Below are 13124 nucleotides of genomic sequence, written 5' to 3' on the forward strand. Positions count from 1 at the left end.
CGGGGCGTGGCAAACCCCCTCTTTCACACTCTCTCTGTTTGCGGACCTCAGAGGCGTTACTCAAGGCTTTAAAAGACAGTCTGGTGGCGCTGATTTCCTAAATAAGACAAGGGCACACTAGCAGGGCTAGCAGGAACTTCAAGCTACACCAGACTGCTCTTTTACTTTTTTTACTTTACTTTCACTTCAGATACGCTGTAGCAGCAACAGCAAACTCGCTTTTCAGCGCGCTTTTTTTCGGACAAGGTTGGGCGATTCTCACTTGAGCGGGGCGTGGCAAACCCCCTCTTTCACACTCTCTCTGTTTGCGGACCTCAGAGGCGTTACTCACGGCTTTAAAAGACAGTCTGGTGGCGCTGATTTCCTAAATAAGACAAGGGCACACTAGCAGGGCTAGCAGGAACTTCAAGCTACACCAGACTGCTCTTTTACTTTTTTTACTTTACTTTCACTTCAGATACGCTGTAGCAGCAACAGCAAACGCGCTTTTCAGCGCGCTTTTTTCGGACAAGGTTGGGCGATTCTCACTTGAGCGGGGCGTGGCAAACCCCCTCTTTCACACTCTCTCTGTTTGCGGACCTCAGAGGCGTTACTCACGGCTTTAAAAGACAGTCTGGTGGCGCTGATTTCCTAAATAAGACAAGGGCACACTAGCAGGGCTAGCAGGAACTTCAAGCTACACCAGACTGCTCTTTTACTTTTTTTACTTTACTTTCACTTCAGATACGCTGTAGCAGCAACAGCAAACGCGCTTTTCAGCGCGCTTTTTTCGGACAAGGTTGGGCGATTCTCACTTGAGCGGGGCGTGGCAAACCCCCTCTTTCACACTCTCTCTGTTTGCGGACCTCAGAGGCGTTACTCACGGCTTTAAAAGACAGTCTGGTGGCGCTGATTTCCTAAATAAGACAAGGGCACACTAGCAGGGCTAGCAGGAACTTCAAGCTACACCAGACTGCTCTTTTACTTTTTTTACTTTACTTTCACTTCAGATACGCTGTAGCAGCAACAGCAAACGCGCTTTTCAGCGCGCTTTTTTCGGACAAGGTTGGGCGATTCTCACTTGAGCGGGGCGTGGCAAACCCCCTCTTTCACACTCTCTCTGTTTGCGGACCTCAGAGGCGTTACTCACGGCTTTAAAAGACAGTCTGGTGGCGCTGGTTTCCTAAATAAGACAAGGGCACACTAGCAGGGCTAGCAGGAACTTCAAGCTACACCAGACTGCTCTTTTACTTTTTTTTACTTTACTTTCACTTCAGATACGCTGTAGCAGCAACAGCAAACGCGCTTTTCAGCGCGCTTTTTTCGGACAAGGTTGGGCGATTCTCACTTGAGCGGGGCGTGGCAAACCCCCTCTTTCACACTCTCTCTGTTTGCGGACCTCAGAGGCGTTACTCACGGCTTTAAAAGACAGTCTGGTGGCGCTGATTTCCTATATCGCCCGCAGCTGTGCGCAATCTAGAATCCTATTACATCACTCACACTCGCCGAGGCGTCAGCTGTTGTGTGAAGACCCTCTCGTGTGAAGACCTAACTCGGGTAAAGACCTGCGAGTCTACCTGCGCGAGTCCACCGAGCAAGGCCACTGACAAGGCAGCCCGTCCTACTGCCTCCTAAAATGTGCTCCCAACACATTTCAGTTATTTCCGGCACGCACAGAAGGCGTAAAAACACAAACAGGCGCCAGGACCATACTAACCTGCGTCGACTAAAACAAACCACGCCCACCACTACCTCATTCTCTGTTGGGCTATGGAACTGCCAGTCGGCTGTTAATAAAGCAGACTTTATCGCCTCTTATGCGAATCATCAGTCATTACAACTGCTGGCGCTGACTGAAACTTGGATCAAACCTGAAAATACTGCTACTCCGGCGGCTCTTTCCAATTATTATTCCTTCTCCCACACTTCTCGTCTCTCTGGACGAGGAGGTGGAACGGGCCTATTAATCGCTAATGTTACATACATTCAATACATTTGAGTATCATGCCACACTGGTTAATACTCCAGCAAAACTTGCCATTATTGTTCTCTACCGTCCTCCTGGACAAATGGGCGAATTCACGCATGAACTTGACATGCTACTGTCTTCTATCCCCGAGCAAGATTGTCCCATGCTCATTCTAGGGGATATGAACATCCACCATGACAGTACCAGCTTCACAGACTTCCTATCCCTCATGCAGTCTTTCGAACTGGAGCAGGTCCCCAGCCCTCCAACACATAAAGCTGGCAAACAACTAGACCTGATCTTCACTCGTAACTGTGACACCGACTCTCTAACTGTCACTCCTTTGCACGTCTCAGATCACTACTTTATGAAACTCAATGTTCGTATTTCAAATAAACCCACAGCTACTCCTACTATGGTCTCGTTCCGCCGAAATCTTCGAGATCTCTCAGCAGACCAGTTCTCCTCGCTGGTGACTGACAATATGCCTCCACCAGGCTCATTTTCATCACTCAATGTAAATGATGCCACTGACACTCTCTGCTCCACACTAAGCTCCTGTTTGGACAACCTCTGTCCTCTTACATCTCGAGCCATTAGCTCAAACAAACCGCAGCCATGGCTTAAAAATGACACACTCAGGGAACTACGCTCCAAACTCCGAGCTGCCGAAAGAAAATGGCAAAAGACCCAAAAACAAGCAGACCTAAATAAATACCAACTGCTCCTGGCTTCTTTTTCAGCCAACCTCACTACTGCTAAAGCTGAATTTTATCACAATAAATTCTGCTCTCTCACAGACTCCCGGAAACTATTTGCTACATTTAAATCACTACTCAACCCTCCGCCTCCTCCTCCGGCTACATGCCTTACGGCTGAAACACTTGCCTCATTCTTTACTGCCAAAGTGGCGGCCATCAGCAACCAGTTTACTGATGCACAATGTAGCAGTCCTACTGCATCCTCTACTGCCCGGTGTCCCTCCACCGAAGGCGTTGCTTTCCCCTCGTTCACTCCTCTCACTGAGAACGAGACACTGGCTCTCCTAACACGTAGCCGTCCTACTACGTGTCCGCTCGACCCAATTCCTTCAAACCTACTGCAAACTGTTGCACCTGCAATCATTCCGGCTATCACTCACACGATCAATGCCTCTTTAACTTCTGGTGTTTTCCCGACTGCTTTCAAACAAGCACATGTGACACCACTGCTTAAAAAGCCTTCTCTCAACCCCGCCCAGGTTGACAACTACAGACCGGTCTCACTGCTACCCTTTCTCTCTAAAACACTAGAAAGAGCTGTTTTAAATCAGGTCTCTGGCTTCCTCTCCCAGAATGACCTTCTGGACCAGAACCAATCTGGGTTCAAAAAAGGACACTCTACCGAGACGGCTCTGTTGTCTGTGACTGAAGCGTTGAAAACTGCCAGAGCTGCAGGTCAGTCCTCAGTGCTCATTCTGCTGGACCTCTCGGCCGCATTTGACACAGTCAACCATGACTTCCTCCTAACTATACTCTCAAACATGGGGATCGCAGACAATGTGCTGTCATGGTTCAGATCGTACCTCACTGGGCGCTCGTTCAAGGTGTCGTGGCAAGGACAGCTGTCCTCAGCCCGCTCCTTATCTACTGGGGTTCCCCAAGGTTCGGTACTGGGACCCCTTCTCTTCTCCATATACACCACCTCTCTTGGTCAGGTTATCCGCTCACACGGATTTTCCTACCATTGCTTTGCTGATGACACCCAGCTATACCTGTCGTTCTCACCTGAAGATCACTCAATCTCTGCACGGATATCGCAGTGTCTCTCTGACATATCCTCATGGATGAAGGAGCATCACCTTCAATTAAATCTCTCAAAGACTGAACTTCTGGTTATACCAGCAAAAACATCTTTTCAACACAACTTCTCTATAAGCATCGACTCTCTCTCTCTCTCACCGACAAAGGTTGCTAGGAACCTGGGTGTTCTGGTTGATGACCAACTCTCCTTCACGCACCATGTGGCCTCGGTTGCTCGGTCCTGCCGCTTTGCGCTCTATAACATCCGAAAAATTAGACCGTTCTTGACGCAACAAGCCACCCAACTCCTGGTGCAAGCGGTCGTCATCTCACGCCTCGACTACTGCAATGCCCTGCTAACTGGCCTCCCGGCCTGTGTAGTAAAACCACTCCAGATGATCCAGAACGCAGCAGCACGTCTGGTCTTCAACCAGCCAAAACGGGCACATGTCACCCCGCTGCTCATTGAGCTCCATTGGCTACCAGTTGATGCTCGCATCAAATTCAAAGCTCTTACAATCGCCTACAAGGTGATGACAGAACAGGCTCCTTCCTACCTGCACTCGCTCCTGAAGGCTTACGCTACCTCCCGGCCGCTGCGCTCCTCCAGTGAACGTCGCCTCGCTTTGCCAAAAACTCACACAAAGCAATCCAGACTGTTCTCATACAGAGTTCCCCAATGGTGGAACAAACTACCTTCCACTACCAGATCAGGAGAATCTCTCGCTATTTTTAAGAAACTCCTGAAGACAGAGCTCTTCAAAGAGCACTTACTCTCTTAACACCTCTAACACACTAACTACTTCTAACCTCATCTCCTTCTTCCTCTCCTTCACTCCTCTATCCTATTACTCCCCTTGTCCTCCTTTTATCCCTATCCAAAGATGTTTTACCTTGAAACGTATTTTACATTGTACTTGACTATTGTAAGTCGCTTTGGACAAAAGCGTCTGCCAAATGTAATGTAATGTAATGTAATGTAAAAGTGGCACGCTGAAGCACATTTTGTCGGCATGTAAGGTGAGTCTATCCCAGGGGCGCTACACATGGAGGCATAATCAGGTACTTAGATCTCTTGCAGGTGCACTTGATAAGAAACGGTTAGAAGTTAATAACATGCCCGTGGTAGGTTGCAGTAGGGTAATCACGTTTGTGCGTGAGGGGCAGCATAGTGGAGAAACAGCACAGTGCTTGAAAACTGCTGGTAAGTGGGCCAATGCACGAGATTGGAAGTTATTAGTGGATGTAGGTAGTAAACTGCAGATCCCAGAGTGCATTCTGGTTACAACCTTGAGGCCGGATGTAGTGTTGTACTCTGAAAGTAAGCGGATAGTGTATTTTATAGAGCTGACTGTTCCGTTTGAAGACGAGGTAGATGGAGCTTATGAAAGGAAAAGGCTGAAGTATACAGACTTGGTGGCTGAGGTGAGAGAGCGTGGGTGGCAAGCGTATATTAGACCGGTAGAGGTAGGTACTAGAGGCTTTGTTGCGAAGTCTGCCACAAGACTGCTGTCTGAATTCGGAATTAGAGGTCGTGTGCTAAGGACTGTAGTGAAGGAGTTGTCAGATGTAGCTGAAAGATCTAGTCAGTGGTTGTGGTTCAGAAGGGCTGAGGCTGTGTGGGGAAGGGAGTGAGTTTGTGCTTCTACAGCAAGCTTGGAGGGGGGTGGGTCTGGGACGCCAGACTTCACTGTTGAGCCTTCTGGAGGTGTCGTGGGCCTAATTCAGCGAAACACTGACGAAGGAAGGTGCCTGCCTGATGACCCCTGAGAAGAGCTTGCACTGAAGTTTGTGTTAGAGTTTGGATGAAGGGGATTGGTGTGGTCCTGCTCTTGTAATAATTTGTCTCATGAGTTTTTGTAGACGTCTGAGTACTTGGCAGTTGAGGCACGGACCATGAACATAGTTCGCTATGCTTCTGGATTCTTGTCGAGCCAGTATCAGATGGTAGTGGTTGCTGTGTTCTGCTCACGCAACTTATAATGTGATTTATTGTGTGTGATTGTGCTTAGGTAAGTGTGTTGTTGCCATAGTTAAAGGAAGTGAGCTTAGATTAAGGAGGGATTCTGTTTGTTCATAGGTTATTTTTTGGTAGGTCTGTTACTTGGCAGTTGAGGCAATGGACCATGAACATAGTGTTAGGCTGTGCTTCTGGATTCTTGTCGAGCCAGTATCAGATTGTGGTGGTTTTGCTATTATTGTTAGTTGAGTGAGTAGTAGATCCTGGCTGAGCCCTATGCATAACCCCAGCTGTTAGGTGCAGGATTTGTCAATTTCCTGTATTAAATTACTATGTGGGCACTTTTAATAAATGTATTAACTACTTTAACCCGTTCAAACCATGCAACCATTGCAATGGACATCATGTGGACAATGTTTTTTTATAATGTTTTGTTTTTGCACCGGTTCATCTAAGAAGGAAAATATATTTATATATTATCTAATTCAGGGCTATTTTTAACCATGAGTTAAAGTTACTATTTCTTAATGGTGTACAAAATAAAAAGTAAAAAATCCAGGATTAGACTACAATGGACACTTCACTGTCACTTATAATAGTGATTATTTTCACAAGATTCTAGGCTACTCAAATAAAGGGTTACTACCCTTTAATGCAGTTTTTAATTTTACCATGTTTTGATCAAGAGTTTGTTTAGTAAGGTAAAATAAAATAGTTCAAATATAATAAAATGTTGGATATATATTTTTTTCTTGGTACATATTAATAAGATTTTCCATGGCTTAGCCATAATGGCTATCAGCTAACGGCGCTGGTTAGATTAGTAGGTACTGATGTTTGATAACAGATGGATGGTGCTGTGCTGGTTAGATTAGTAGGTACTGATGTTTGATAACAGATGGATTGTGCTGTGCTGGTTAGATTAGTAGGTTCTGGGGTTTGATAACAGATGGATGGAGCTGTGCTGGTTAGATTAGTAGGTTCTGGGGTTTGATAACAGATGGATGGTGCTGTGCTGGTTAGATTAGTAGGTTCTGGGGTTTGATAACAGATGGATGGTGCTGTGCTGGTTAGATTAGTAGGTTCTGGGGTTTGAAAACAGATGGATGGAGCTGTGCTGGTTAGATTAGTAGGTTCTGGGGTTTGATAAAAGATTGATGGTGCTGTGCTGGATAGATTAGTAAAATAAAATAAATACACTGCTGTTTGATATGATGTGTGTGACATCTGTACATTACAGTCTTCAGTTATAAAGGTTAGAACATAAATTTTTGGTCCTTTTAAAGCATACAATAAATACGTAAGCAAGTATAGGTTTGACATATTTGTGAAATGGTTAAAATTGTTAATAATTCCTATATAATTGTGCATCCCTAATCTATACTGAAACTGAAAATACACCAAAATCCCTAGTAACTAGTGCTCTGTTTCTGTCTCTCTCTCACTCTCTGTCTGTCTGCTTGGAAAACAAAGAAGTGAAAGAGTGAAAAAAGGAAGTACAGAGGAGTATTTATTATACAGTGTGAAACTTTCGGGTGTGGTGCATTGTATTCTGGGTCATGTGAGAAAAGAAGAGAGACAGAAACTAGACAGGGTAAAGCGAGGAACAGGATAGAGCAGACCCCTGAAGGGGACACTGTACTGACCGGGGCGAGACCTGGACACTCGTATACAGTAAAGTCTCCTTCAGTCTCCTCGTCTGACGTGGCTCCAGACTCAGACACTTTAGGTTCAGCTTTGTGTCTGTGTATGAAGAACAAACAAACAATAAAAAAGGTTCGAATGATTCTATAATTAGTGGGGTCAATGTAAAAAAAAAAATGTATCGCATTAAATTTCAACAATATTCTGTGAGTAATGGAGCTTGTTCTTTAAAAGACGTATGCATTTAATAAATATAATTGACTTAATCACAATAATAGTGCCATTAAAATCAATTAAATATTATTATTATTAAATAAAATTATTGTTATATAATTGTATTAAATAAAATAAATGTTGTCTGTATTTTTGTGGCTGGCAAATCTTTTAATGTGCTGATAAAAATTTAACAGAGAGCTTTAGGAGCAGCGTGCGTGTGTGTGTGTGTGTGTGTGTGTGTGTGTGTGCGCATGTGAGTGTGGGTATGAGAGAGAGAGAGAAGTGGTGAGTGTTTAAATCATGAATTTAAATCAATATATTTATCTACCTTATAAACCTGTCAGTTGCTACACTGTGTTTAAATTACTATGTAATATCACTAATATATCACCAGCCTCTGTAAATGTAATTAATTAGCATTTAAAAAAATTATTTTAGAATTTAAAAAAGTTATGGTTTACAGACAAATTTGCATGACAGTTTTATTTTTAACATATCAAAGAAGGTTTAAATTATGTCAGTGTGGATATGGATCATAAACAGTGTGTGTGTGTGTGTGTGTGTGTGTGATGTGATATAAAGAAACTGAATGAAGATCAGAGGAGAGAGGAGGTGTTGGAGCTCACTTGTCCATGGAGAGCATCTGTTGTTTCTGATGTTGGTAGTGATACATCTGGGCACTGTGAGCTAGCTTTTTGTCCCCTGACTAAAAGGCATGAAAGAAAGGGAGATGGAGAGAAAGAGAGAAAGAACCACATTACATTTAATGCACATCATTTGATATGAAGTTAAGAAGTGAATTGTGGCTTATTTTGGAATTAGATTTCAAATAGATTTCAAATACATTTCCTCCTAATAAAACTGCTTACTGAGGCGTTTGTGGAAGAGCTGGTGGCTGTGGCGGGATTTGCAGGGTAATCTACTTTCTGAGCCAATCGAGCTTCTCTCTGTAACCTGTACAACAACATCAATATCAGCATTAATCCACGGTTTCAGTGATGCGTTCTGAGATTATTCTGACTAGGCACAAACATCAGATTAAAGCCCTGATGCAGCAAAACAGGCCCAAATCATGATGTTCCCTCCAACATACTTTATGGTTCGGAGCGCGTGTGTTACCTTGCTGAGGTACTCCGCTGCCTTTACTTTGGTTATTGTGATAAAAGGAACTTTTCAAAAAGTACATTTCAATCATAAATGAAGGAAATCGTTTAATCGTTTAATCAAAATTAAGCAATTTTACATTAAAATGCTTTACACATGCTTGCTTCACCTAAATTGCAAGCAATATAAACAGCTTACATGGTTAATATTTGCCCTTTACCTTTCTTATGTTACATTTCTTTCAAAAAGTGCTACTCTTTTTTTTATTAGTTTTTTAATAAAATGTAAAAGAAAAGGAATTTAACTCAAGATATGAGTAGAAAATTTGTTTAGTTTCAAATTTTGTGGGGGGGGGGGGGGGGTGGGGGTACAGTGTGTGTTTATCTAAAATGTGTTTTGATATATGTTTTTCACAAAAATGAGCCAATGCCATTGAGTTTAAGTCAGAAAAAAAAATTGTTTAGTATCATTTGATGAAAAATTAAAATGGGTCCCACAGACCCGAACACCACACAAGGGTTAAAGAAATTGCACACAACTGTTTATTGTCTCAGGTACAGATACAAATTTATATATGTGTGTTCAGTGCTTCAGACTACATCATACAGACAGATTGTTCAGGCTGATCAAGTATAAAGTGTGATATGAATGTCAAAAGTTATTTACCTAATCTTTAGAATCAGAAAATCAGACAGAGTATAACGATTGCATTAGAACCTCCCAAATATATTTGAATGAAGCAACACAGACTGTTAACTATACACATCTTACCTGACCCAGCACACAGCAGCCAGTATCAGAGCCGCAGTCCCAATGATGATGCACACAGACATCAGTACTACTCAGAAAGAGAGAGGGAAGGGGAAAAATAAGAGAGATACATGGAGACGTCAAACGAGGGGTCAACAGGAGCAGTAATCTACAGAGTGTGATGTTTTGTGATTAAATAAGCCTCTCCACAGCTGCAGTCTTAAACTGGGTTTCATACACAAACTGGACACAAATGGAGTACAAAACTGGCACTGCAAAAAAAGAAAAAATGCTTTAGGCTACATTTACATTATAAGCCACATTGCCAAATCCAATTTTTTACTCAGATCAGATTTGGCCGTCTTAACGGTTTACATCTACAAATGTAAGTGATCTGTATCTGTGTGTAATGTGAACGAATCTGTCCCTGAAACGGCTCACATGAGCACATTGATACGTATATAAACGTCACCTTCTTCACTAGTAACAAAAAAAAACGTCATATTTGAGGGACGACTCGTAGCTTTATAAAGATAAATGGATGCGTTTGTTAGCAGCTTATATGTGGAGCATCTTTTGCTGAAGTCGAGATACAGCAAACAGCTGGTCTGAAGTTCATGCTCAGGTCGAGGAGGTGAAAAAAGACCAGGTGGTTTGCTTTTGCTGTTTTTGCAGATATAGCTGCACAGCTGCACCAAGAGATGTGTGGATACGAGAGAGAAGCACGATGCGCTAATGCGTAAAAGCAAAAAGGCATGAATTCAGATTTGACTGTTCACATTCATGTTGCATGTCTATGGATCAGAACTGTATTCAATCAAGTGAAAGTGACTCAAATCTGATATGAAAAAATAGACCCACATTGAGCAAAAATTCACCTTAATGTGAACGTAGCCTTAGTACACAGCTGTCTAATAGGCTGTGTGATAAAACTGTCAATGAATGTAATAGCCTCTACTGTAAGAACTATATCCATGCTTTGACAACAGTAAGAAGGAGAAAACATACAAAGTGATGTAAAATCACTACTTTTAGTTTGAATGTTACATTTATTTAAATATGTTATTTGTATATATTCTAATATAGAAAACAGTTCACAGTAACAGATACATACTGACGAGTAAGCTGTCCCTGGGTAACGGAACAGCGATGGGTTTTCCCCGGCCTGAGGAGTCAGTGTGAGGCTCAGTGGTTTTAGAGGTGTGAGGTTGAGCTGAGGTTGAAGGGCTGTGGGTGGTTGGTTTAGCTGTAGTGTACTGAGACGCGCTCATCGATCTGGACTGACTGCTCTTTTCCTCTGCCTGGAGCTGGAGAGCAGGCCGCAAAAGAGAGACTGTAACACAGAAAACAAAAGAATATGCTGAAACTAGGTCCGTCACTATAAAGTTTTTTATAATGGATGATTATATTGTCCAAAGAATTATTGCAATAAACAAATGTATCACAATAATAACATACCGTACCTCTTTTCCAACACTGAGGTTTCTTTCCTTTTATCATTTTTTATTCTGTAAAATAATGTTAATATTGAAGACATTAAAGCTATAGAGCCTAGGTTGGTAATAGGCGGCTCGCAACTGTGCAACATCTGGCCCGTGGGGTTGTTTTAACTATAATGAACGATAATGAAAAAAATAATAATAAAAAGCTTCTCTGGCGAGCTTTTGTTTACCTTCCTCCCCTGTCTCTCTCTCTGTCGCGCTCGGCGTGACTTTAGTTTCCATCCGTTTTCGTTTTCCGCCCGTTTTTGCACTCCCTTTCTCATTATAAGGTCTTTTTTCCCAGTTGTTTCTCAATTCACTAGCCAGCGCAACAGGGTTATATTAGACCGCGATCCTGATGACATAGGTTCGATCCTTGCGTGAGGAGCGGAGTGTTGATTTATTTATGTTTTCCTTTCTTCTTGGATTTACCTGCTTCATTTTCCAAAAACAGATTTTTTTTTTGTGGCCCACCACGTAATGGCTTGGAAAATATCTGGCCCACAGCCAAAACTTATTGCCGACCCTTGCTATATAGCAACACACATTGAATTATTTTGTAAACAAAAATATTCTGTTAAACAAACCAGAATATATTTTATACTATAGATAGAAGTAGCACATTTAACGTTGAGGAAAGATCTGCACACTCTTGGTATTTTCTCATTATCTTCATAAGATAAAGTCACCTGGAAACACACTTTTTTGTTTACTGCATAATTCCAGATGTGTCCCTTAATTGTTAATGTAATTTATGTAATATTAAATTGTTTATTTAATATTAATCTATGGTGTAGAAAATAAAGGATATAAATATTTAAATAAAGACGGAGCAGTGGCCTGTTGTGTTGATCGAGCTGTCTTCCGTTAAAACAGAAGTTACAGATGTCAGTGTATCTCTTGATTAAATGGTGTTAAAGACTACAACAGAAGGAAAACTGTACTGTGTGCGTGTGTGCGCCCGTGTATGTATGCATGTGTGTGTGTATGTTGACAATACAATTATCGCGATAGGCCTAGCTAAGATACTATTTATTATAGCCTGTTGTTTGTGAAACATCTTTTGGAACCATCTGTAGCAGCAGTTCTACTGGCTAGAAGGAGACACAAACCTCAAACCTGAACAGAAAGAATATTTAAAAATAAAATAACATTTTAACATTTTAACATTTTAACATTTTAACAGATGATGGTGGTGAAGGTGTAACATATGCAGTATTCATGTGATTCATGTGATCATAATTGTACAAGTATTATAGTATAAATGGCTTTTGGCATTTAAGGGGGCTTTCTTCCAGATCTCAGACCACTGGAATAAACCAAAATAGCAGGTGTGAAAGGAGCAAAAAAAAAAAGCAAAAAGCAAAAAACACAAAACTAACTAAAGGACCAAAGTTCAGTCCAGCTAAAAAAAAGGGGTTTATTTATGGATCAACTGAATTATGTTCCAGTTCCTCAACTATAGAGAGAGTTGAAGCAGACAATCACCAAACAATAAACACCAGAAGAAGAAACAGATTTGGTGATCTGGATGGGTTTGGTGAGCCTCTGCACACTGCAGCCTCAGCTTTCTGTTTTGTGTCCGTTTTAAAGGTTTGTTTACACTTGCAGTTTTATTTAGCGTTATTCAGATATAACCCTAATATTATAGCCATATAGTGAGCAGGTGTAAATCTGGGGTCTGAAATTACATATTTCTCTATCCTGATTCTGATTGAAATTAAAATTAACTGAAGCTTCTGGCTCATGTCTAAATGATTTTATGCACTGCACTGCTTCTACACCATTGGCTGACTGGATAACTGTATGATTATGTGAGACAAGGCAAATGCGCTGGACAGAAAGAGACAGCGCAAATGAAGGCGAGCCAGAGATACAGAGTGCGGGCGAGAGACAGGAAGCATGAGTGTGCGAGAGATGTGTGTCACGGCGACATTGTGGTTGTTTTGACCAAGCATCACATTTTTTTGACCTTTCGTACAGACACATTTTGGTCGGTGCCTTTTTGGTATCGATACCCAGCCCTAATAAAAATACAGAGGATATTAAACATCCTAATTAAATGGATGAAGTGCAGCAAAAACGGAATAAAACAAGTACTCTCCTTTGCATTAGGGAGTATTTGAATAACAGTTTTTAAAAATCTGACACTGCTGATGCATTTTGCCTGTGTGTCAAAACACTGCAATAAACTGTATTGTGAAAATGTTTTTAAATATTTTGCAATATAATATTTAACA

General features: G+C 41.8%; 1 protein-coding gene across 1 annotated transcript in view; it reads right to left on the reverse strand.

Moving 5' to 3' along the window:
• The window catches only part of npdc1a (neural proliferation, differentiation and control, 1a), a 58542-nt gene that overhangs the window by 4300 nt on the left and 41118 nt on the right, over nt 1–13124 (reverse strand). The window contains exons 4-8 of the mRNA XM_007230831.4: nt 10518–10736; nt 9425–9491; nt 8419–8503; nt 8176–8255; nt 7336–7432 (exon numbers count right to left, since the gene is read on the reverse strand). Coding sequence (XP_007230893.3) covers nt 7336–7432; nt 8176–8255; nt 8419–8503; nt 9425–9491; nt 10518–10736 — 548 coding nt within the window. The remainder of the gene's footprint in view (nt 1–7335; nt 7433–8175; nt 8256–8418; nt 8504–9424; nt 9492–10517; nt 10737–13124) is intronic.

The sequence above is a fragment of the Astyanax mexicanus genome, chromosome 17 (assembly GCF_023375975.1).
Source record: "Astyanax mexicanus isolate ESR-SI-001 chromosome 17, AstMex3_surface, whole genome shotgun sequence".
In the NCBI taxonomy this organism is placed as follows: Eukaryota; Metazoa; Chordata; class Actinopteri; order Characiformes; family Acestrorhamphidae; genus Astyanax; species Astyanax mexicanus.